Source organism: Heteronotia binoei, chromosome 14 (assembly GCF_032191835.1).
Source record: "Heteronotia binoei isolate CCM8104 ecotype False Entrance Well chromosome 14, APGP_CSIRO_Hbin_v1, whole genome shotgun sequence".
Taxonomy (NCBI): Eukaryota; Metazoa; Chordata; class Lepidosauria; order Squamata; family Gekkonidae; genus Heteronotia; species Heteronotia binoei.
This window is the reverse complement of record NC_083236.1, coordinates 45,527,377-45,552,215: the sequence shown is the minus strand read 5'-3', so window position 1 is coordinate 45,552,215 and position 24,839 is coordinate 45,527,377. Positions and strand designations below refer to the sequence as shown.

At 48.4% G+C, this 24,839-nt stretch overlaps 1 protein-coding gene across 1 annotated transcript in view; it reads left to right on the top strand.

Moving 5' to 3' along the window:
• EDC4 (enhancer of mRNA decapping 4) overlaps positions 1 to 24,618 on the top strand; it is a 45,602-nt gene extending 20,984 nt beyond the window's left edge. Inside the window, 17 exon segments of the mRNA XM_060254443.1 lie at positions 1,784 to 1,856; positions 2,679 to 2,770; positions 3,589 to 3,785; positions 5,256 to 5,344; positions 6,057 to 6,210; positions 7,288 to 7,751; positions 8,629 to 8,727; positions 9,919 to 10,086; positions 12,715 to 12,751; positions 14,398 to 14,578; positions 15,596 to 15,751; positions 16,430 to 16,545; positions 17,268 to 17,433; positions 18,821 to 19,007; positions 20,659 to 20,878; positions 22,195 to 22,358; positions 23,719 to 24,618. Coding sequence (XP_060110426.1) covers positions 1,784 to 1,856; positions 2,679 to 2,770; positions 3,589 to 3,785; positions 5,256 to 5,344; positions 6,057 to 6,210; positions 7,288 to 7,751; positions 8,629 to 8,727; positions 9,919 to 10,086; positions 12,715 to 12,751; positions 14,398 to 14,578; positions 15,596 to 15,751; positions 16,430 to 16,545; positions 17,268 to 17,433; positions 18,821 to 19,007; positions 20,659 to 20,878; positions 22,195 to 22,358; positions 23,719 to 23,911 — 2,756 coding nt within the window. The 3' untranslated portion in view covers positions 23,912 to 24,618.
• The last annotated feature ends 221 nt before the right edge of the window (positions 24,619 to 24,839 follow it).

Genomic DNA, 24,839 nt, shown 5'->3' with positions numbered 1-24,839 from the left:
GCCAGTCCGGCTTCCGCCCGGGCCATGGGACAGAAACAGTCCTGGTCGCCCTCATGGATGACCTCCGACGACAACTGGATCGAGGCGGCTCGGCAGTATTGCTGTTGTTAGACCTATCGGCGGCGTTCGATATGGTCGACCACCGGCTGCTGACCCGCCGCCTCGCCGACGCAGGAATTCGGGGGCTAGCCTTACAGTGGCTCTCCTCCTCTCTTGAGGGTCGGGGACAAAGGGTGGCAATTGGGGGGGAACTGTCTCAGAGGTACCCACTTCATTGTGGAGTGCCTCAGGGAGCAGTCCTCTCCCCGATGCTGTTTAACATCTTTATGCGCCCCCTTGCCCAGATTGCACGGAGGTATGGGCTGGGCTGCCATCAATATGCAGATGACACCCAGCTCTATCTATTGATGGGCGACTGGGCTGGTGATGTCCCAGCAAATTTGGACCGGGCACTACAAGCCGTGGCTGACTGGCTCAGGCTGAGCGGGCTGAAGTTGAATCCGGCGAAGACCGAGGTCCTTTGCGTGGGCCGCGGCGGACCGGGAGGGGAGACTACTTTACTGGCCTTTGACAGTGCGCCACTGGTACCGGTGCGCAAAGTCAAGAGCTTGGGAGTGCTACTGGAGTCCTCCCTATCAATGGAGGCCCAGGTAGCCGCCACTGCTAGATCCGCCTTCTTCCATCTTAAGAGGGCGAGGCAGTTGGCTCCCTTCCTGGAGCGCGTCGACCTAGCAACTGTGATCCACGCAACGGTCACTTCGAGGTTAGACTACTGCAATGCCCTCTACATGGGGCTGCCCTTGTACCGAACACGGAGACTCCAGGTAGTCCAGAACGCGGCGGCCAGGCTGTTGGAGGGACTACCACGGTGGGAGCCTGCACGGCCTGGGCTGCGCAATCTGCATTGGCTGCCGGTTGTCTACCGTGTTCGCTATAAGGTGCTGGTTATTACCTTTAAAGCCCTATATGGTCGAGGACCTGCCTACCTAAAGGACCGCCTCTCCCCATATGTACCCCGGAGAGCACTGAGGTCTGGTTCCCAGAATTTATTAACAATCCCTGGGCCAAGAGAAGTTAGGTTGAAGGCCACTAGGGAGCAGGCCTTCTCGGTGATAGCCCCCCGTTGGTGGAACGACCTTCCAGAGATGGTGCGAGCCCTGCGGGACCTGAACCAATTCCGCAGGGCTTGCAAAACATTTCTTTTTCAGTTGGCATTTGAGACAGAACCTGATTAACTAACGAACAGACGCTTAGCCATCTTATGTACATCAGGATTACATCATTTTAGCACCTATTTTTATATGTTTTATCTATTTTAATTAATTTATTTGTAATTGATATTTACTGTTATGTTTTATGTGAATCATGGGACTCCCATGTCTGTTATACTGTTTAATGTGAATCATGGGACTCCCATGTCTGTTAGCCGCCCTGAGCCCGCCTGGCGGGGAGGGCGGGATATAAAAATAAAATATTATTATTATTATTATTATGTCCATCTTTTAAAAAGAGGCATGCAGCATTTCACCGTATGATCAAAATATGTTAGAAAAGCACTAAAAGCAATAAAAGCAATTTTATCGTTTTAGAATTTTAATAGAATTTTAATTAAACTGTTAAATTAGTCTTGTTTAAATATACTGTATAATGAATGTATTGATTTGTGTTGTTAGCCGCCCTGAGCCTGCTTCGGCGGGGAGGGCGGGATACAAATAAAATGATGATGATGATGACAAACCAGAACATTTTATTTTATTTTATTTTCTCTTTCCCCACCACCCAGAAGGCACTCAGGGGACTGGAACTGTCGAGTCAGCTGCAGGGGTGCTGATCAAGCTCTTCTGCGTCCACACCAAGTGAGTATTTTGCAAGGCAGTTTTCACTCTTGGGCCAATGAGTGGCACCCGCATGATTTTGTTTGGTCTCGGGCAGCCAGAAAGTGAGAGTAGCATCTGTTGTTCTTTTGAGTCCATGGGTTCCTTCAAAAGCAGGAAGAGGCTCCGCTTGCCATTGGCAAGCCTCCAGCCCTGGACTCAGGAGAAGGACGTCACATCTGAATGTGAGTGTGTGTTTGTGAGCTAATAAGCCCCAATTCTGCATTCAGAATAAAACCACAACTGTGCAAATAATCTGCTGTAGATTTTCTGTGCATGCCTCTGCTGCTTTTCCTGTACACGCCTTCCTTAATTTATAAGCTCAGTCTGAAGTCCATCTTTGATTTACGAGCCCAGAAGCAGGACGTGTTCTCTTATTCTGTTGTGGGGCTTACCTTCTACTTAGTGTGGAGTTTGCCTCTGGAGTAAGGCTCCCCACTTACTGGGAAAAAGTCATAGGATCCAACCCCCAGTGTCTGTCCGTTCTGGTGACTCATGTCCTGTTTAAATGTGATACTTGAATGCATCTTTTAAGCAGCAAGGTTCTTTGCAAGTAGTCGCCTTTTTAGGAAAATGCTGGAGGCTTTCTAAAGTTCCCAAGAAGGAAAAAGCTGCAACTCAGAGCATGTTCAAGCAGCAAACTACCCTGTACAGAGGAAAAAACCCACAAGTATGAAATACAAAAATCTAGTATCTTCTCTTACTTCGAATGCATGCGTGGCATAGTGCTTGCCTTGGTGAGATAAGCTTCTGTTTGCTATAGGCAAGGTTCACAAACCAAAGTTGTATCTCTGGATGTTGCAGGGCCCTTCAAGATGTACAGATCAGATTTCAACCTCTCCATAGTCCAGATACAGCAGCTTCAATCCCTCCCCATGGTTCCCATGAAGATTTTGGTGAGTACCCTTTTCATCCAAGAATTCTAGGCAGAGAGGTGCAAGAGATCTTGCTTGGATAGATATATTGTTGTATATTGTCATCTGGAGTAGAATCTAGAGCCTCTTGTGTAAACAGAAGATGCAAAGGGGTGTGTGTCTCCGATTTCTCTGTGTATGTGCACACATGCGCATGCACACACACACACACACACAGTGACTGCAGCATCTCATGTCACATTGCTCACAAGTCCAGCAGATCCTCTGAGTTTCAGGAATGGCTTTCAGGAAACTGCAGGAATATCCCACTGCATAAGTGGGACTTAGGACTTTTGCCCTTTATAGGAGATTCTGCTACTGGAAAAAAATAAGCCAAACATGTTTAGCTCACACATACTGCTTTGTTGCAAAGTTTAGTTTTTGGAGGAAAGGGAGGAGGGTCCACTTATTAATACAGGGAAGGAATTTCCAGGCCATGGTGGAAAAAAAATAATCCTAATAACTGAGTTTTAAATCCTCTTGAAATTACAGCAACTGTTTTTTGCCAGCTCCATGTTTGAAGCTAGCAATGACTTTCAGGCTTGTGTTCCATGAGTCAATAAGATGTCATCAACGTTTGGCTATGTTAGCAGTGGGTTTCCCTGCTTCGAGGTGCGATGGTGCTCAAGCCAGACTTCTGGTAGCTGAGTCTCTGCTGGCAGCAAATGCAGTGACTTGCCCCAAGGGGACTTTGGAGGCCATGTGCTTAACGTCATTTCAGCTGGATGAACTACTGGGGTTGGACTCCTTTCTCTTTCTCAGAGCGAACTGATGACAATTTGCATTTTATATTTCCGAAGCATTTCCAGATCACCTGGCTGACTTGGGCACGGAAGGGCTGGGATCCGAAAAGAGCTCCATGCACGGCTCGCAGCCTGACGTACGCCGCATTTCGGAGCTGTCTGTTCCGGTGGACTTCCTTTCCTCCTCGAGTGACATGAAGCCCAAGCTGATGACTCCTGATGCTTTCATGACTCCCAGTACATCTTTGCAACAGGTAAACTACCTTGGATGGGGAAAATTTACCAAGGAGCTTGGTGAAGGTTTGGGTTGTAACTTGTGTTCCCTCTAAGTTGAGTTAGTGTGAACTGGCTCACAGTTTTTTAGCTTCCAGTTCACACATTTTTGTCTTAGCTCAGGAAAAATGGCCCCAGAGCAAACTAATTTATGCAGTAGTTCACAATTTTAATCCCAGTAGCTCACAATGTAACATCTTTGTTCACAAGACTCCACTGCTTAGAGGGAGTATTGGTTGTAGCTTACTCTAAATTCCCTTGTTCTGTTTCTTGAGGAGCGTAACACCGAACCTGGGAGCAGTTGGAGCTGTGAAATTGACAGAATTCCTAATCAGTGAAATTGACAGAATTCCTACTTAGGTGCCTCTTATTCCCATTGCCAAAAGCCTAGAGGGTCATGGCCACTTTCTGTATGGCACCTACTGTTTTAGAAAGAGCGAGTACAAAGGACACTGCAAGCTCAAACTAGAGGAGTGTGGTTGAAATAGGCGCAGAGGTTGGCACATACCACCACCCTGAATTGTATCACAACTTGCAACCGCTTAGTAATTAAGTGCTGTCCAGTCACAGCTTAGGTTATGGCAACCCCTCATGGGATTTCCAAGGCAAGAGATGGTTGTTTGCTGCTGCTTTCCTCTGCATAGCAGCCCCGGTCTTGTATATTAGAAGCTCCGTGTGTGCGATTACGATCCTAAGAGGGTGGGTCAGCAAGTTTTTTGCAGGCAAATTAAATGCATTTGTGCATAGTGCAAAAGGTGTCACCAAAGCATCCTGTAACCAGTATTCCCTCTAAGCTGAGTTAGTGTGACCTAACTCACAGTTTTTTAGCCTCCGGCTCATATATTTTTGCCTTAGCTCAACAGCCCCAGCCCCAGACAGCCCCAGAGCACACTAATTTGCAGTAGCCAGATTGCTTGTTCACAAACTTTAATTTCAATAGCCCATGAAGTAGAATTTTTGCTCACAAAACTCCCCAGCTTAGAGGGGACATTGCCTGTAACAGAAAAAAAGGGGGGGGGGTGTCTGCATTTCCTTTGAAAATAAAGTTCCCTATAGTTAGGGGTGGCCAATGGTAGCTCTCCAGATGTTTTTTGCCTACAACTCCCATCAGCCCCAGCCATTGGGCATGCTGGCTGGGGCTGATGGGAGTTGTAGGCAGAAAAACATCTGGAGAGCTACCATTGGCCACCCCTGCTGTAGTTGTTCAGATCTATTTCTAGGACCAGTTAGAATCCACAGGTACTTTGGAGGGCAGAGAGCAGAAGCAGGAAGAAAGCAACTTGCTAATCATATTTTAACCAAGTTAGGGGATGCCGCTAGAGGATGCACTTGTTACTAATTTATGTAGTACCCATGGAAAGTTTAGCAGCATTGCTGTAATTAGCAAGTATATGCTCAAGTAAGAAGGCCTATTAAAGTTCTCAGTCAACACATTGAATTGTCTATGCCAGATCGCAGTGTCTCCTGGAAGCAGTATTAGTTCCCTCACGGCTGTCACCACCATGAGCACTTCTTCGGTCAACGAGCCGTCCATTTCTAGGTAAGTCCTGGGCGACAATTCCATCCCCCTGTTCTGTTGGCTGCTTGTCAGTCTCACCTTCAGTGATGCATCTGTCACTTAGACCAGCAGGGAGACACCTGTGCATGCTCTGAAGCTGTTTCAGGCAGATCTACTATCTGGTCCTCTTCCAGAGATGACGTCTCCCTTATGCCAAGAATCTTTTTATCTCTCCAGGACAGTTCTCTAAAAAGTTTCCCTGGGAAACCCATAGTCTCTGCTGGATGTAACTGGGATGAGCAATAGAGCAGGGCTAAGGAGTCAGTAGAGGATCAAGAAGCAGATTAGGAGATAGGAGGTCCTTGTTTGTTTCTGTGTAATACAGCTACAATTTGGATTTAGAAAAGTGCAGAGATTGAGGGATATGAAGCCATTATTTCTGATTGCCTGACCCACACATGACCCATAAGAAGGCCACAGCTTTTGGTGGTTGTGTCCCTTGCTTCTCTGACAGCTCTGGATTGCATAAGGTCAGCCTCCAGGAGTTCACTCTTAGTTATTTGGCAGCCGGTATTACAGTTTTTCTTGTGCAGTTTCTTTCAAGGAAAGACCCTTAGAGGACAGGTGCAAGCAGAGTATGCATCTTTAACCATTCCACACTAGAGCCACCTTGTCTTGGGGTTACCTTAATAGAGGTATGCAAGCCTAACTTCTTAATGCATCTCTGGGATAATTGTCTTCTTGACCTCCGCAGGCCGGCTGAAGAAGTGTCCTTGAGTCCAAAGTTGCAGCTTGACACCAGCCTTACACTGAGCAGTAGCACCGGAAGCCTGCAGACAAGTCCCAGAAACCATTCGGTCCTCCTCCCTGGCCTCCCTGACAAACTGACCCCAAAGGCTCCTGTCCCAGTAAGGCTTGGATCTCTTTGAGCATGTCTAGGAGCGAGGCATCTCTGTGACTCCAGCTCATACTCTTGGTTGCTAGAGAATTCTGGTCCCCAGTATTTGTCTGATCCAAGGGTGGCCAAACTTGCTTAATATAAGAGCTCATAGAATAAATGTCGTATGTTTGAGAGCTGCAAGACATGAACATCAGAGGGAGGGAGGAAGGAAAATAGATGGTGGGAAGAAGAGGGAGGGAAAGAAAGCAACTTTAATTTTAAATGCATTCTCCAAGCTGCTGGCTAGCTTGGCTTATAGAAGTAATTTAAGGAGACGAATGCCTTTTCCAAGCCAGCCAACCGGGCAATGGGTTGCTTCAAGAGCCACACAATGTGTGTGAAAGAGCCACGTGTGGATCTTGAGCCACAGTTTGGCCACCCCTGGTCTGATCCCTCTCTCCCTTCCTCCCTCCTTGAAGTTGGTTCTGAGTCGGGTGGATCCTGAAAATCCTTATTGTTAATGGTGGTGGTTCCCCGAGGGTGAGGAGACTTCACCTGACACTGCAGCCTCAAAAGCGCTGCTATTGTGGAACAAGCCTGGGGAGTCCAGCACAGCCTCTTAGAACAATATTTTATAGCCCCCCCCTCCATTTACACTGCCTTGCTATGGGGCATGGTTCTGCTGTAGACCATCTCGCCCCTGCTGTTTTGGGGAGACTGTGGGCTGCGCTGGGGGAGAGGGAGGCAGGAAAGTTCTGTTTTGTCAACAAAAGTGCCTTCCTTGGTGGAAAGTTTAGTTTGGACCCAACCCATAATCATTAACAAAACCAGGGCTTTTTCAGTAGCAGGAACTCTTTTGCAAATTAGGGCACCCCCACCCTGTGATGTAACCAATCCTCCAAGAGCTTACAGGGCTCTTAGTGCAGGGCCTACTGTAAGCTCTTGGAGAATTGGCTACATCAGGGGAGATGTGCCCTAATATGCAAAGGAGTTCCTGCTACAAAAAAAGCCCTGAAAAACCACTCCACAAGTAGCAATAAAAGAGCAGCGGCTTATAAGACAACAAAACGAAGTGACTGACCAACCATTCGTGTCTCCGGTGCAGGTTTCCCCTGCGAATCCTCCACTCGCACTGGAGCGGCAGGATGTGGAGCCCCTGGCGGTGCCTCAGTCTTCCCCCACCCGCGAACGTTCCCCGGACGTTATTTCCTCAGCGTCCACCGCCATGTCCCAGGACATCCCGGAGATCGCCTCGGAGACCCTGCAGCGCAGCTTCGGCGCGGCCCCGTCTGGGCTCCCTGCCGAAGGCCTGGAACCCAACCACCACGCTGACAGCATGGCTTCCGCAGCATCGGCCCTGCACTTGCTGTCTCCGCGGAACCGGCACGGTTCGGAGCACAGCCACCACTCCCTGGACGTGGCCTCTGCCGAGGTGGACATGCTGAGTGCGCCTTCCCTGCTCGAGACAGCCTTACCTCAGGAAAACGCCACTTCTGATGCCAGCGTGAGCCAGCCTTGGCCAGCTGCCCCCGACATTACCAGGGAGACCAGGAATAGCATGGCAGACAGGTAACAGCGCGGTCTCTCGCTCTCAGCTGATGCACCCTCTTGACGCTGCCTTCTTTGGTTCCTGGAAGCTTGGTTAATATCTGGATAGAAGGCAACGAAGGAACTCTAGGGTCGCTACACAGAGGCTTAGCTTGACTGGGATAGCCAAGGCTAGCCTGATCTCATCAGATCTTGGAAACTAAGCAGGATCAGCTACTAGTCAGAATTTGGATGGGAGACCATCAGGGAATACGCAGAGTCATGATGTGGAGGCGGTCAACGGCTAACTGTTTCTGGATGTCTCCTGCCTTGAAAGTCCTATGGGGTCGCCATACAGGCAAAGAAAAGAAAAAGGCCTTGGTTCTTTGAACCCAAACAATCTTGTCTTTCAGTCACTGAGTCAGTGTTGCCTTATTTCCTGATTCCCCCCCAGCTTTGCTTCCCATTTCAGTTCATCTTCAAGTATTTGAAGTGAGCCCCGGAGCCTGCATGTGTTGAGTTTGGTGTAGTGGTTAAGTGTGCGGACTCTTATCTGGGAGAACCAAGTTTGATTCCCCACTTCTTCACTTGCAGCTGCTGGAATGGCCTTGAGTTAGCCATAGCTCTCCCAGAGCTGTCCTTGAAAGGGCAGCTTCTGTGAGAGCTCTTTCAGCCCCACCTACCTCACAGGGTGTCTGTTGTGGGGGAGGAAGGGAAAGGAGATTGTAAACCGCTCTGAGACTCTGATGCAGAGAGAATGGTGGGATATAAATCTACGATTGTTGTTGTCTTCTTTACCTCCGAAATAATGGCCTTCTCTGTTAAACCCTTCCACTAAGCGCTTAGCTCTCATCACTTGCAAAAGTTAAGCAATCACACTTGATGGAATTTTTCCTCTCCTCTTTTTCTTCTTCTTCAGCCCCAGAAATGAAGTAGAGGAGAAACACAAGAGCTCATATCACAGGCACAGTTACCACCTGCTTCAGCATGACAGTCAGGACGCCAGTGCTGAGCAAAGGTATTGACAGTCTCAGAACTCCTGTCTCTGCTTTAGCAACCTTCTGGGCTTTTCAGCTCACTTTGGCTGCAGCAGCCCAAATGACCTTGGGCTGAGTTCTGTGCACAAGTGGAGAGACCTGCGGCACTGAACTGCACCTGCTTGTCTGTCCCATGGTTTTCACCTGTAATCATAAGGACTAGAAACGTTATAGTTTTGAGTTGATGTTCCACTTTCCAGCCTTCTGCTCTTTACCCTGGAGACCACAAGCACACTATTTTGAGAGCCAGTGTGCTGTAGTGGTTAAGAGCATTGGATTAATATCTGGGAGACCCAACTTTGAATCCTTCTGTGTGCTAATGAAGCTTGCAGGGTGACCTTGGGCCTGTTACACATTCTGAGCCTGGCCTTCCTTATAAGGTTGTTGTGAGGATAAACAGAGGAGAGGAGAATGACATCAGCTGCTTTGGATCCCCACTGGGGAGAAAAGCGGGTTACAAATGAAGCAAACAAATAATACGTACAGTGTGATAGCGGTCAAGCAGATTGTGGTTCCAGCACCACAGCCAGTTGCAATTACGAACCACCTTGGCTTGGTGCAAGGGGAACATGTCATGTGTTTATTGTCTGCAGTTGTCAACTTGGTATGTTGGCAGTTTCAGCATTAACAAGCACGGGGAAGAGCATGTCATGCTGTGATTCTTTCATGACTTAGTGTGGTTTTTCCTGTAATTTAAAAAGCCAGGAAGAAGGCAGCTGACACATGTGGGAATCAGGAAGCAGCCTTAGACTGAATCCATCAAAGGCAGTGTTGTCTAGGGTCTCAGGCAGAAGTCTTTCACATCACTTTCTCCATGATCCTTTCAACTGGAGATGCCAGGGGATTGAACCTGGGACCTTCTGCATACCAAGCAGATGCTCTGCCACTGAGCCACAGCCTCTACTTCAGGAGTATACATTCTAGGGACTCCATAGCACATGATTGTTGTCCACAAGTGCAGGAAACAGAGATTGCAAATTCTGCAGAACGGCCTGGGTTACCGGAGAAGGGCAGATGTGAGCGTGAGCAGCTGAACTTTATTGTCTTTGGGGCAATTGCTGCCCTGTTCTCTTGCTTATTGGGGGTGGGAGAGAAGAGGTCCTGGTTTTAAGGCTTTTCAGCAGAGTGGTTGGCAGTCTATTGTTCTATTGTCCCTGCTCTTCATTCTCCAGTGACCACGATGATGAAGTGGCAAGCTTGGCTTCTGCTTCGGTTGGGTTTGGTGCCAAAGCGGTTGTCCAGAGGCACCCCGTGAAGGACTGGAAAGCCAAAGGGTCTCCACGAGCTTCTCCAAAGCTAAAGCGGAAAGGGAAGAAAGAGGACAGGTAAGCAGGCACCCGGCAGAGTCGGGAGGTAGTAATTTTCATCAGTAGCAAAGCTGCTGTGTTTGGCGTAGTGGTTAAGTGTGCAGTTTCTTATTTGGGAGAACCGGGTTTGATTCCCTACTCCTCCACTTGCAGCTGCTGGAATGGGTCAGCCATAGCTCTCGTAGGAGTTGTCCTTGAAAGGGCAGCTTCTGTCAGAGCTCTCTCAGCCCCACCCTACCTCACAGGGTGTCTGTTGTGGAGGAGAAAGATAAAGGAGATTGTAAGATGCTCAGACTCTAATTCAAAGAGAAGGGTGGGGTATAAATCTACCTCCTCCTCCTCCTCTGTGTTTTCTACATTTTTGGTGAAGATCCTTAGTTTTCCAGTCAAACAAGCAGAGGCCTGCCAGTCATGCTCTCCCTGTTCCACAGAAACGGCCATCTCAGCCTCCTTGCAAGCCCTCCTTCACAGTTCACCCAACAGAGATGCGTGCAAAGTAGGACTGCAGCCTTTCTTCAGAGAGATTAATGCTTTTTTGACTGGTTTAAAAAAAGACCTATCCAATTTAATAACTATGTGTGTGGGGGTGTCAGGTGTATACATAACAGAACTACAGGTGGCAGGTGTCTCCTTAGAAGGACTGCCTCTTCAGAGATGGAGCTCGAGGCACTCTGTATCTGCACTCTCTGAAATGGAAAGTATGTTTTTCATTAGCAGGTTTATGCAGAGATGATGAATACACTGTGTAGCTCAGAATGACACTTAGGTCCTAGAAGAGTTTCCCTGTTCCCTGACACAGTTAATTTAATTGGCTGACAGCCCTAATGTAGGCTTATATAAATGTGTGTAAATTATTTTTTAAAGGGGAAAGGAAACAGAAGCCCCGTGGAGAGTTTATTTCTAGGTTTCTTTCCTGAAAGCCGCAAGAAATTTGATCAAATGCTTGAGGGGCTTCTTAAGCTTAGGTGAACAGAAATGGTTTCAATCGGTTATCCAAGGGGCATCGAAGCTACAGCCCATGGGCCAGAACCAGCCTGCCAAGGGCTTTAATCTGGCCTGCGTCTCTCTCTTCCCCTCTGCCCCCCTCCCTTGCCTGTTCCCACCCTTCAGAGCTCAAGCTGGAGCTGCTGCTGAGTGCAGGGAACAGAGGGCAGGGCTGCCAAACCTCCCAGGTCGTCTTTGCAGGCTTCTCCTCCTGCCGAAAGCAAATATACTGCAGCACAAAAAAAAAGTTGCAAAGAAAATGCAGAATGGATTTCCCATTCCCAGAGTAGTCTATCTGGACCAAGAGACCTTAATGGAAAATCCATTCTGCATTTCTTTTCCTCTCCCCCCCCCCTTTTTTTTAGTGCTACAATGTATTCCAGTGGGGCCTATGCAAGTCAGTTGGCATTCTTGGCTCCCATCAACCCTCTCCCATCTCAAACCACCCTATAAGACCCTGGAGTGTGGTATATTTATTGTATACGTGTATATATGTAATGGAATGGTCTGCTCCCCCTCTGATATCTGTGTGATGTGGTTTGGTCCTGTTGGGTGGAGCTCTAGTTTCAGTTTCCAGTTTTGCATGTTAGTTGTCGTTTTGGAAGTTGTCCCCTTGCAAATAAATGGTTGATGTTTTGAGCCAGCGTTTCTCTCCTGAATGGACCAAAGGATGGGTGCCTGAGTGAGTACTCTAACCTGAGAACCCACAGCCGAAGGGGGATATTACATGGAGGGACACTTCCACTCTGTGTAGACCGGGGGTACCCAGCCATTTTATGTTTTCCTAGGTTCAGAGCATTTTATATTTTTTTAGCTTATATTTTTAGTTCCTTCTGCGATCCTTGTGTTTTTTCTTAATGTTTTATTTTAAAAATTGCATTGCCAAATCCCACTGTTCCCCCATCTTTCCATTTTAGGCAGGCATCTTTTAAGGGCAGGGAAGAGAAGTTTTGGGAGATGACAGATATCAAAGACCATTAAATAAACAAAATATGTGTTACTGCTTTAAGCATGTTTGTATTTTAAGTGAAAAAAAATATTTGTGTCCTTTATAAAGTTCATATATCTGCTTCCTGGCATTATGTCTTATGCCACAACTGGCCTGGCCTGACAAAGATCCATTTACATTAGATCTGGCCCTCATAACAAATGAGTTTGACACCCCTGGGTTATCCTAACTGAGATCACCTTAATGTTGTCTCCCTGTTTAAAAGACACTTGTGAGTCAGGTGCTTTGCCATGGCTCTGGAGTCAAGGCTCCAAAGTCATGGCTTGCCTCCCCAGAGGAACCTTTGGTTAACATTTTGACTCTTCTCTTGCATTTTTCTCATTCCGTAAGTACCAAGTTGACAGTGCCCAGTCTTCACTTTGTTGTGTATTCTCGCATTCAACCTTGTACGCAAGAGAACCGTTTGTTCTTTGACACTTAATTTCTCCTTCTGTCAGTATCATCCCAATGTGTTTATGAAGAAAGCAGGTTCCAGACGCAAGCATGGAGATGAAGCAGTCCACTGGCCCAGTGATTTCTGGAGTCAGAAAACACGCATCAAAAGCTTTTTGCAGCAGTAGTGACTTCTCTATTTGATTGTGTTCTGTCATGATCCTCATAGTTGCTTTTTTTTTTTTTAACTATGTGCTGTTCTTGTGATTGCAATATTATCTTCTCTTTCATTCCAGGGATATGAATCAGTCTCCAAGATCCTTTGATCCGCAGGTTAGTGCCAGAATACTTTGCCTCTTTCCGATGCAATCAGTTAAACTCCTTTCTTGTCCCTGTACTCTGGGAGGGTCCATAAGCTTTCACATGGGATTCATTTCCTGTGCAAGCCCAACATGAAGGAACTTCGCCTTTGCTGCTTTGGCTAAGGAGATGGAAGCATTTTGTCTTGGGAAAGAGTTCTGTGGCTTCCAAAAGCCAAGGAAAATGTTGATTCTATAAGAGGGACATAGTTCAGGCTCCCCAAGGTATTAGTCACAGAGGAAATCTGTTATTTTCTTCTCTTGATATTCATATAATACCAGTAGGGAAACTGCTCCCTTTTCAAATCGCAACAGCCTTTCAGTATTGAAAAGGTATACCTACCTTAATCCATTGCGATGGAAGACATGTTCATTAAGACTCTAGATGCCAGATGTTTTTTGTAGATTCTTGCTCGTTGTCTAAACAGCTTGGGGAGTCCATAACTTTCAAGGATGACATTGATAAAAGAACCATTCATGTGCTCACGTGCTTGACTGCAGGTTAAAAGGAAGCCGACTTTAGATGAGCAGCAACTGTTGGGGTCCTAACAGGATCTGCATTCCTCCTCTTCACTTCACAGGCTGCATTTGATCAGCATGCAGCATGCCTGGAAATTTACTAGATAAAAGCATGCATTTACTAGATTTAATAGACATTTACTAGATAAAAGCATGCATCAGAATTTTGAAATCACCACTCTGGAGAGAAATCTCTCTCATTTCCATAGTTCATCCCACTTTTACCACTTCCTAAAGATGCAAGCTACCTTTCCATGGAACTGAAATGGACCCCCACCTGCACCTGTTCTTTCTTTCTTTCCAATACGTTTTATTGTAAATTTACAAAAATATATAGAATACAGATATGAAATGAAGAACTGATGTAGTATAAAATCACATAGTACTTATTGCAGATAACCCAAAAACATTTACGAATAATAATATGAGAGAACTGAACCATAAATACAATCAAATTTAGAAATAAGAAAGGAAAATAAAATAGTACGGAAAATCCATGTATTTATGACTTCTAATCACTTTGTTAGCCAACACTACCACAAGGAAAGGTCGATCCCTGTAGGCAGCCATGTTGGTCTGAAGCAATAGAACAAAGCAGTAGACAAGTCCACCTTTAAGTCATTAACTGTATCTTGAATAACTTCTTGTGAAATGAGATATTACATATGAACCTATGAAGCTGCCTTACACTGAATCAGATGCTCGGTCCATCAGAGTCAGTGTTGTCTGCTCAGACTGGCAGTGGTTTTCATGCCTGTTTGCCTGGACCCTTTTTAGTTGGAGATGCTGGGGATTGAACCTGGGACCCTCTGCTTACCAAGCAGATGATCTTCCACTGAGCATCCCCAATGCTCCCCAATATTCTAGAACAGGAAACCATATTGCATAGAAGTTGGAATAATAGAGGATGTTATAGTTGGTTAATGTTGTCAGACATGCACCAATTATTAAACATTACCAGATCCTGTCTTTGGGGCTTCTTTAGTGGGTTTGTGCCCCCCCCCCCCCCGCCTGTTCTGTGGAACTCTGATCCCTTGACGTGGTTTCCTTTTGTGCCCCAAAGAATCCAGGGAGAGCTGACGTCCTTTCCTCTTCCAATAGGCACCTCCCGGGTATCAGGATGAGTTGATGTGCCTACTGAGGAGCCAGCAGAGGGAGATTGCCGACCTGAGGCAGAACCAGATGGAGCTGATGCAGAGGCTCACAGACCACCTGGATGCTGTGCAGAGCTCCCTCATGGGCCACATAGAACGAGTGATCGACTCCCAGCAGCAGCAAGAGCGTATCCTTTGCAAAAAAAAAAAAAAAGGTTTTTCCTGGGCCCTGTTTTCACCATGACTTTTGCTCACTCCATAGTGAGCTTTAAGAGGCCTCTGGCAAGGCTTGATTAGAATCCATTCAGGCCTAAAGCAGAAGTCCCAAAGGGAGGCCTGTATCCATCAGCAGATCAGGCAAGCCACAAAGATGCAAAATGGGGAGTGCACCAAGGATAATTTAATCCTGGTGTATAGATCCAGGTGGATAACCATGTTGGTCTGAAGAGGAAGGAAACACAACAAGGTGATGCCTGCCACTCAGCTGTTTGGAAACCCGTGCTTTTTTTGCTTCCCATGAAAAGCTGCTGAGAGCAGGAAGCTGGGGTTTAAACTTTAAATAGCTCACAAACCAATACAAGCCGAGTCAGTTTGCGAACCAGCCTCCCAGTTCCTATGGGTTCGTGGTTCGATTCATGGTTCAGCCATGAACTGGAGAGCAAAAATTCAGTTCATGCCTATCCCTGATGACGAAGCCTAAACCAAGGTAGTAAGACTCAGTTGGAATATATAAAAACAAGGAGCATAAAAGGCCACCTCTAAAATAAATTAAACAGCGTTGAGTTAACCTTCATTTCACCTAGATGTGCAGAGTGTGTGTTTCTTTTTGACCTTGCAACAGCTGTTTGCAGTAGGTTTTGAAGCACAGAGGGGAGTTAAAAGGCACACTATAACATTTTAAATCAATTTTTTTTAAATTAAGGAACCTGCTGCAAATGACGATCCCCACCTAGCACTTCATGGTTCCTTGAACACATGAAGCGGCCTTCTTCTGAGTCAGACCACTGGTCAGTCAAAATCTGTATCATCTACTCATACTGCCAGTGGCTCTCCAGGGTCTCAGGTAAAAGTCTTCTACATCATCTGTGACCCAGTCCTCTTTTAAAAGAACTGTAGGTGCCAGGGCTCGAACCTGACACCTTCAGTGTGCAAAGCAGATTCTGTGCCACTGAGCCACGACTCCTCCTTAACCCTGCGTGTTTCAGAGCAGAGGCTGGACCAGGTCCTCGCTGAGGGACAGCAGCGCAACGGGCAGCTTCAGGAGCATCTCTCTCAGCAGCTTTCCCAGTCCCTCTCTGCGGCTGCCTGCAATCGCCTGGAGAGGACCATCCGTGAGGAGATGAAGAAGACCGTCCCCCCCTGTAAGTCCTCCACCAGTGCTTGCAATCTTCTGGTGTTGCCAGCCAAGGATTGTCTTGGAAGTGGGGATCCCATTGTGGCCACATCCAGGCTTGGAGCCAGAAAATTTTAGGTGAAGGGGGCAGGGGAGAAAATTTTAGGTGAGTCCAAAATGACGTCTGACTTCAAGGGCTACTGCTGAGATCATGAACCGCATCAGGAAAGTGCCCAAGTTGCTGGGGGGTGCAGAGTAACTTACAAAAGAAATGGCAGAGCTTGTCTCCCTCTTGAGCAATGCTGCACTTGTTCAGAGTGGCAATGAGTGGCAGTGAGCAAAGGGGGCAGATTGGAGGCCCTCCAATGGAGGGGCCATACGGATGGAAGGGGGGTTGAATGGAGTGGCCCCCCCTAGGCCCTACTGTAGCCACTGGCCTGGCCATATCCCCTCGTCTGAGGAAAACAGCCGAGATGCATCAGGCTTTGTAGAGCTCTGAATTTCTGAAGACTTGCAAAGAGACTTGCAGAGAGCCCAGTGTGCCTTCTGCTGCTGCTGCACACCAGTCACCCATTCCTGCTTCTCTCAATGAGATGGGAAGGCCCCAGTTGGCCCTGAGGTCCTCTCCCGTCTTCATTTCATGTATGTGAAGGAAGGAAAGGAGGATGGTGGGCATTACCTTGTTGTGTTTTCTTGCTCTAACCAGGCATTTCGAAGACCCTGGACCCCATCACCGGGCAGCTGAGCAACACCGTTGCAGCCAAGCTAACAGCCATTGAAGGAACTCTGAAGGAGAACGTTGTCAAGCTGGTGAAATCAAAGGTAAGCCCCGGCTGGCATGAATCTGGGAACAGATTTCTCTGGTTTGCTAGCTTGGTCTGCCGGAGGGATGCTGGTTGGTTAGTAGTGGTACAGCCGGAGAACTTCAATCTAAAACAGAGGTGGCCAAACTTGCTTAACGTTAATGCTACATAAAATGTCAGATGGTTGAGAGCTGCAAGACATTAAAGTCAGATGGCTGAGAGCCGGAAGGAAGGAAATAGATGGGGAAGGGAGGGAGAGGTGGAAAGAAAGGACCTTTAAATGCATTCTCCAAGTTGGCCAACAAGGTAGTGGGGGCTTCGAGAGCCACACAATATGTGAAAGAGCCACGTGTGACTCCCAAGCAATGTTCCCTCTAAGCTGTGGAGTCTTGTGAGCAAAAATTCTACTTTGTGAGCTTCTGGCATTATAGCTGTGAGCTACTGCATAAATTAGTTTGCTTCAGGGCCATTTTTCCTGAGCTGAGACAAAAATGTTTGAGCTGGAAGCTAAAAAATTGTGAGCGAGCTCACACTAACTCATCTTAGAGGGAACTTTGCTCCCAAGCTGCAGTTTGGCCACCCCTGGTCTTAAATCAGGTCTCCATTCAGCTGTAATGCTACCACGTGGCAAGGTCTACCATGTCACACCGCTGTCATACTATGTCTTGTGTCTTTGTTGGCCTTGGTTTTCGTGCTAACTGTGTAGATCTGCTTCTGCTCTGTCCTGTGTCTTCCTTCCAGAACTTGACAGACGCCATCGCCCGAGCGGCTGCCGATGCCCTGCAGGGCCCCATGCAGTCAGCATACAGGGAGGCGTTCCAGAGCGTGGTGCTACCAGCTTTTGAGAAGAGCTGCCAGTCCATGTTCCAGCAGATCAATGACACCTTCAAGCAAGGCACGCAAGAATGTGAGTCTAGAGGCTCTTCTCCTTTCCAGCTTCTGTTCCTCCCACCCATGAGAATATTTGTGGGGGGGCATGTTTTGTACTTTGTGTGTGCGTGGATGCCTGGAAGTCATGGCAAATTCTGGTGACCCCTATTGGGGCATGGAGGGCATTCAGAGAAGGAGCTTGATACAGCCTGCCTCTGCCTCCCACTCCTGGTATTCCTTGGTGGTTTCCCTTCCAAGTACTTGCCTGGGTCTTGGCCCTGCTTAGCTTCTAAGATCTGAAGAGATTGGGTTTGCCTGGGCTATCCAGGTCAGGGCACCCAAGAAAATACTGACGGGTTCTATTTCTTTTAACCTCCTGCAAAGAAAATAACTAGCACCTTAGAGGTGGTTTGCCATTGCCTGCCTCTGCATACTGACCCTTTGCAGTCTCCCATCCAACTACTAACTGGGGTCCACTTTGCTTAGCTTCTGAGATCAGGCTAGCCTGGGCTATCCAGACAAGGGCATTCAGAAAATACCCATCAGTAGTCACCACTTGCAAATAAAGTTTTCTTGAACATAAGAACATAAGAGAAGCCAGGTTGGATCAGGTCAGTGGCCCATCCAGTCCAGCACTCTGTGTCACACAGTGGCTAAAAAAAACAGGTGCCATCAGGAGGTCCACCAGTGGGGCCAGGGCACTAGAAGCCCTCCCAGTGTTCTCTCCCCCCCGCACCAAGAATAAAGAGCATCACTTGAGCCAGACAGAGTTCTAACAATATGCTGTGGCTAATAGCCACTGATGGACCTCTGCATATGTTTATCCAGTCCCCTCTTGAAGCTGTCTATGCTTGTAGCCGCTGCCACCTCCTGTGGCAGTGAATTTTATGCATTAATCACCCTTTGGGTGAAGAAGTACTTCCTTTTATCAGTTCTAACCTGACTGCTCAGCAATTTCATTGAGTGCCCACGAGTTCCCGAATTGTGAGAAAGGGAGAAAAGTACTTCTTTCTCTTCCTTCTCTACCCCATGCATAATCTTTTAGATCTCATGTCACCCCTCAGTTGACGTTTCTCCAGGCTAAAGAGCCCCGAGCATTTTAACCTTTCTTCATAGGGAAAGTGTTGCAACCCTTTAATCACTCTAGTTGCCCTTTTCTGCACTTTTCCAAAGCTATCTTTTTTGCGGTGTGGTGACCAGAATGATACGCAGTCCTTGTATGCATGTGGGAAGGGAGCATGGTTTTCTTTTTATCTCTCTTGGTTGTGGAATGCTGCACCACTTTGCTGGTAGGAGCAGGCAGAGCCGTACGTTCCACGGAGGGAGCAGCCATCAAGGGATAACGAAGCCAGGGAGCCGGGGAAGGGAGGCTTAGGAGAGTGAGCTCCACTCGGAGTGAAAATTGACTCCCCCGTCTCTTGTAGACATTCAGCAGCTGGAGACGCACATGAAGAACAAGAAGGCCCGCGAGCAGGACACCCGGGATTCTTTGGTGGGCCAGCTGCGGCAGCTGGTCAACTCCTTCCAGAGTACAACCGACCAGCTGGCATCCACCATTGCCTCCAGCGTGCACTCGGAGGTGCAGCATCAGCTCCACATCCTCGTGGGCAAGTGAGTTTTCGGAGAGGGCCAGGGATTCACCTCGGGGGGAAGAATAGGATTCGGCACTGTCCCTGTCAGGACAGTGTGCGTGCTGGTGTAGCCAGTGGCACTGGCCCTGAGCTGGATCCAGGATCCTCAAGTGAAATGACTCGACTGTGACATCCATAGATGCAGGGGAACTGCACGGTGCATGTGCGTGCCCTCTGTTAACAGCTGCATTGCCAAAGAAATTAGCGCTCTTAGGCTTCGGTAGAGCCAGTTTGGTGTAGTGGTTAAGTGCGTGGACTCTTATCTGGGAGAACCGGGTTTGATTCCCCGCTCCTCCATTTGCAGCTGCTGGAATGGCCTTGGGTCAGCCATAGCTCTGGCAGAGGTTGTCCTTGAAAGGGCAGCTTGTGTGAGAGCTCTCTCAGCCCCACCTACCTCACAGGGTGCCTGTTGTAGGGGGGGGAAGGTAGAGGAGATTGTGAGCTGCTCTGAGACTCTGAGATTCAGAGTATAGGGTGGGATATAAATCCGATATCTTCTTCTAACACTGTGTGCACAAAGACGGGTCCCACAGAGAGGGATCTACATTTTGGGGGGTGGGCAGTAGACAGGAAGAGTGTGTGGTCCGGTTTCTGGGGTCGCTTCGGGTAGGGGAGAGAGATAGTGGATTCCTTGAAAGTCTGGGTTTCTTGAAGGGCGTTGAACAGCATGAGAGAGGCAGCGTCACGCAGGTGAGGAAATAAAAACCTTTACTAGCTGGGAAGGGAAAGGCTGTGGAAGGCCTTTTCTGTTCGATGGGCTTTGGAAGCCAGGGGTAAGCTTGGCTGGTCCAAGGTGCAAAAAGGGATGGGAAAAAATCTCCATTAGCAAAACTTCCATCTGGGCTCTCCACACCGAACGCTTACTTTTGAACTTGGGAAGCCGCCCCCCAGTCTCGAGAAGCAGCCTCCTGTTTTCTGTGTTGCGGGGAATGAAGACGGAAACTTTGTCCGGGCTTTTAACCCCAGGGTTAAAAAACTGAGCAGCCGGGCCCCTAAATAATAATTGCAACGGTACTTTATCTTGTTTTTTAAAAGAGTGCTTGGGTAACGTAGTCCTGGTTGCACGAGTGAAGCAAGGGGGGAGGAAACTTTAAATCCATAAACCAATCTGTTCCCTATAGATAATCAGCCCTCTAGGCAACGAGGAGGGGGGAAGGCCAGGAGCAAAGGCAAGGCTTCCTGTAACTTGCTCCCCGCTTGGATTTTGTGTGCCCCCTTCCTTGAGCATAGCTGCCCCGTGGCGCAGAGTGTTAAAGCTGCAGCACTGCAGTTCTAAGCTCTGCTCACGACCTGAGTTCGATCCCAGCAGAAATTGGATTCAGGTAGCCAGCCCAAGGTTGACTCAGCCTTCCATCCTTCCGAGATCGGTAAAATGAGTACCCAGCTTGCTGTGGGGGAAGCGTAGATGACTGGGGAAGGCAATGGCAAACCACCCCGCAAAAAGTCTGCCGTGAAAATGTTGTGAAAGCAACGTCACCTCAGAGTCGGAAACAACTGGTGCTTGCACGGGGGACCTTTCCTTTCCTTCCTTGAGCATGCAGGCTCCCTGCATTTAGCTCTCCCCCCCACAGCTCTTTGAGAATTGGAATTACTCCTTTCTTATCCCCCCGACCGGCCTTCTTTCTCCGCAGCATGCAGGACTCCATCTTGGCCCAGGTGCAGCGAGTGATCAAGGGGGAGGTGAGCACGGCCATGAAGGAGCAGCAGGCTGCCGTCACCTCCAGCATCATGCAAGCGATGCGCTCGGCCGCTGGCACTCCCATCCCCGCCGCTCACCTCGACTTCCAGTCCCAGCAGGCTCACATGCTGCAGCTGTTGCAACAGGGGCACCTGAACCAAGCCTTCCAGCAGGTAGGCTGCCTCCCAGCAATCTCTCCCTCAGGTGCGGAGAAGTGATTGGCCACATCTGCAGGGGCAAGGGCCAGTAGAAAAGCTCTATTCAAAAAGGAAGCCTCCCAGTGTCTGAAAATGAGTGGCCTTTAATGCTGAACAGTTTTCAGGCTTGTAGCTGATATTAGGAGCTTTAACGCAGCCAAGGCCATTAGGGAGTTCCCTATGAGGAAAGGCCAAAGAGTCTGGGGCAGGGGTGGCCGCAATTACATAATGTAAGAGCCACACAGAATAAACATCAGATGTTTGAGAGCCCCAAGACAGGAAGGAAGGAAGGAAAATGATAAGATAAGATATGATATGATGATAAGATAAGTTGGAGGAGGGAGAGGTGGAAAGAAAGCAACTCAAACTTTAAATGCATTCTCCAAGCCACCGGCTGCCTTGGAGAAGTGATTTAAAGAGAAAAATGCCTTCTCCAAGCCAGCTGATGGGGCAGTGGAGGCAGGGCAGTTATTCCACTATTTACACGATCAAGATTAAAGACTGTAAGTTAATTCTTGGTAATCTACTCATTTGCACAGTTATAGTTTCAGGGATAAAATATAACATGCGGCTTTTACGATAGAGAAATTACACCAATACATGAAGCCAGTCATAGAAAGGTTTTCAAATACGGTTAACATCTTTGATGGATTTGCCCTTCCAAAGAGATGAGAGTGTGTCCATCTCCGCTGTCTCCAGAATCTTATCCATTAAGTCCTGCTTCTGCGGTGCCCCCTGATGTTTCAAAACCTCCAGCTTCGGAGGCCAGGTATCTTTGCATGCCAGTTGCTGGGTGAGGTTTTTGGGGTAAGAAGGCTTGTGCCATCATGCCTCGCTTGGGGGGCAGTCAGAAAAATCTGGGTGTGCCCTAAGGAGGGAATGGTGCTGAGGCTTAGATAGATTTGGGCCCAGTCCAGAAGGGCAGCCGATACAGGATGAGGTGTCTGATCAACGCTAGTGGATTAAGAGTGGCTCTCTCGAGCAGAGGCTGATCACAATGAAGATTGTAATCTTCCGTTTTCCAGTCTTGGGGGTCTTGAGCCTGCCAGTGCCATTTAGCTGACCCTCCCTAATTTTGCTCTTTCCTTGTGTGCCTTGACAAACCTCACAGCACCTGCCTGCCCATGGCTCCGGCAGCGGGAACGCCAAACGTGCCTGGAATCGGAGGCTGTGTTGCGTTCGGTCCACGTATTAAGCAGCGGATCCCTCACTATATGCCCAAACCCTTGTTCCGCCATCAAGAGCTACTCAAGGCTCATCAGGCTGCCGGTTCTCTTCCTCCTCTCTCGCAGGCACTCACCGCTGCCGATCTGAACTTGGTCCTCTACGTCTGCGAGACTGTCGACCCTCAGCAAGTGTTCGGGCAGCACCCTTGCCCACTCTCCCAGCCCGTCCTCCTCTCTCTCATTCAGCAGCTCTCCTCGGACCTGGGAGCCCGGACGGAACTCAAGCTGAAGTGAGTTTGACCCAGTCGTGGAGGCACCTCCAGGGCCAGCCCTGCCACTGGGCAAACTAGGCGATTGCCTAGGTTGCCGGCCTTCAGGGGGCGCCAAATTGGGCACCCCTCATGCGACTCAGTGACGTTATCAGTGCGGGGAGGGGGGGCGGCGACTCTGGAAGTTGGCCTTGCCTAGGGTGCCAGACAGTCTAGGGCCAGCCATGGGTACCTCTCCCAGGGGCAGTGGGGTCTTCCAGCAGATACGCAAGAGGGCTGTGCGTCTTTGGTGCTAAGAAACAAAGGTCCATCAGGGAAACACGATTCCACGGACCGTATAAATGACATGGGTTTTTGGGAAGAAGATCATGGGGACACTGAATGCCTTAGTGTGTCCACCGGAAAACCTATTCATCTGCCTTTATTTTATTTACTTAGTAGGCTTATATTCCGCCCTTTCCCATAAACGGGCTCAGGGCAGATCACAACATACAGTAATAACAATGAAAACCTACAATTCAGATACATTGAAATTAAACAGGTAAGAACAATAAAACAATAAAGCGCATCACGGGCAGGAAGGGCACACCTTACAGGATAAACAAGATAGCAACATAGTAAGTGGTAATAAGTAAGATAGCAACATAGTAAGACATGATGTCACTGCAAGGGAGGCCAACTGATGGAATAATAACTGAAATAGGACGCCCATTGCCTCAACCAAAAGCCCTGCGAAATGGCAGTAGCTCAGGTAGGGCCCGGATCTCCATAGGGAGCTGATTCCACCAGGCAGGGGCCAGGACTGAAAAAGGGCTTTCTGGCTCCTGAAGCACTGATTATCCCATGTGTTTGGGAGGCAATATGTATTGTAGTCAAGGGTTAGAACCATGTTAAGATCACAGAGAGAAGCTCCTGCTGACGGTTCCCATCAACCAGAGAAGCTCATGTGGTGGGTACAGAGCCTTTTTGGTGGCAGCCCCATGACTGTGGAACAACCTCCGCAGGGAAGTGCACCTGACCCCCCCCCCCTCATTTTTGATCCTTTAGCAGGCAGTTGAAGATGGTTTTACGTATGACATTTGGCTCATTTAATTTTCTCCTATTTATTGGCAGTCCTAAATTAAGAATTCTAAATTGTGGTCTTTTATGTGTATTCCATGGTTCATTAAGTTGCCCTTGAGTTCTGTAAGGCAGAAAGATGGCAAATAAATGCTTTAAATAAATAGTTGCCCAGGAGAAAAGTGGGTTTATAAATGTTTTAAACAAATACAGTGATGAGTGGAGGTAGTTAACAGCAGGCGAGAGCCTATTCTGCAGTACTAAAAGCCTGAGATAAATCAAAACCACCTTTCCCCTAACGCACTTCTCCCCTCACCTGCAGTTACCTGGAGGAGGCGGTGATGCACTTAGACCACAGCGACCCCATCACCCGTGACCACATGGGCTCAGTTATGAACCAGGTGCGGCAGAAGCTCTTCCAGTTCCTGCAGGCCGAGCCCCACAACACCTTGAGCAAGCCGGCCCGGCGGCTGATGATCATGCTTCAAGGCCTGGTCACACCCGGCATGTCCTAACAGGGCTGCTGCAACCTCTCGCACAAGGGTGCCCGTCGTCGCTAACCAAACTCAGCTTTGCGTTTCCCCCCTTTCTGTTCCCCTCTCCTCTCCCCCCCCCCTTTTTTAAAAAAGAGCTTTTGCCAGGGAAACTCATCCACGTACCCAGCGTGTGGCTAGAGAAGGCGTCAAAGCTCAGCTGCGTATAATGCAGGACGACACTCGTTTTCTGTGCAAGCAGAACCTCTCCCCTCCCGAGCACCCCACCCGCCCAGCAACCACCTCTCTTTATACTTGTCCAAGCTGATGCACGGAAGCCCTGGCACCACCGTCCCTCCTATGAATGGCTCTGGGTCCCCGTCCCAGGGAGAGCAAAGTATCTTTGCGCTCAGCTAAGGGGGAAACAAAGGTCCCAGCTGAGGGGGGTGGGCAGCTGTTTGGGGCTTGTGGCAGCCACAGTGAGGGGGTGCCCCCCCCCCGCTATGCTGCTTGCAGGTTGAAGGTCAGGAAAGTACACGTAAGCCCGCCCATGTTGCAGAGGAAGCACTGGTTCTTTGTGTTCGATGGAGCATGTTCACTGACCAGAAAGTTTCCCATTGTTTTTTTTTTTTTTTTGCTGTTATGCCACTCCCACCCACCCCTTTTTATCTAGGATCTTAAAAGAATCTTTCGTTTTTGAATAATGTTGGAAAGAATATCAATAAATGACTTTTTTGGAGGAAAAGAAAGATGCTGCTTTCATTTCTCTGTAGGTTTGGTAAGAGCGTAACCAGCTCTTTGTCTTCGTCTGTCCTGTTTTAGTGATGCAGCTTCGACAATGGGCGGCGGGGGAGAAGCATTTCTCCGGGTAGAGGTTTCTGTATTATTTATGCTCCTTATTTATGCCAGTTTGGTGTAGTGATTAAGTACGTGGACTCTTATCTGGGAGAACCGGGTTTGATTCCCCACT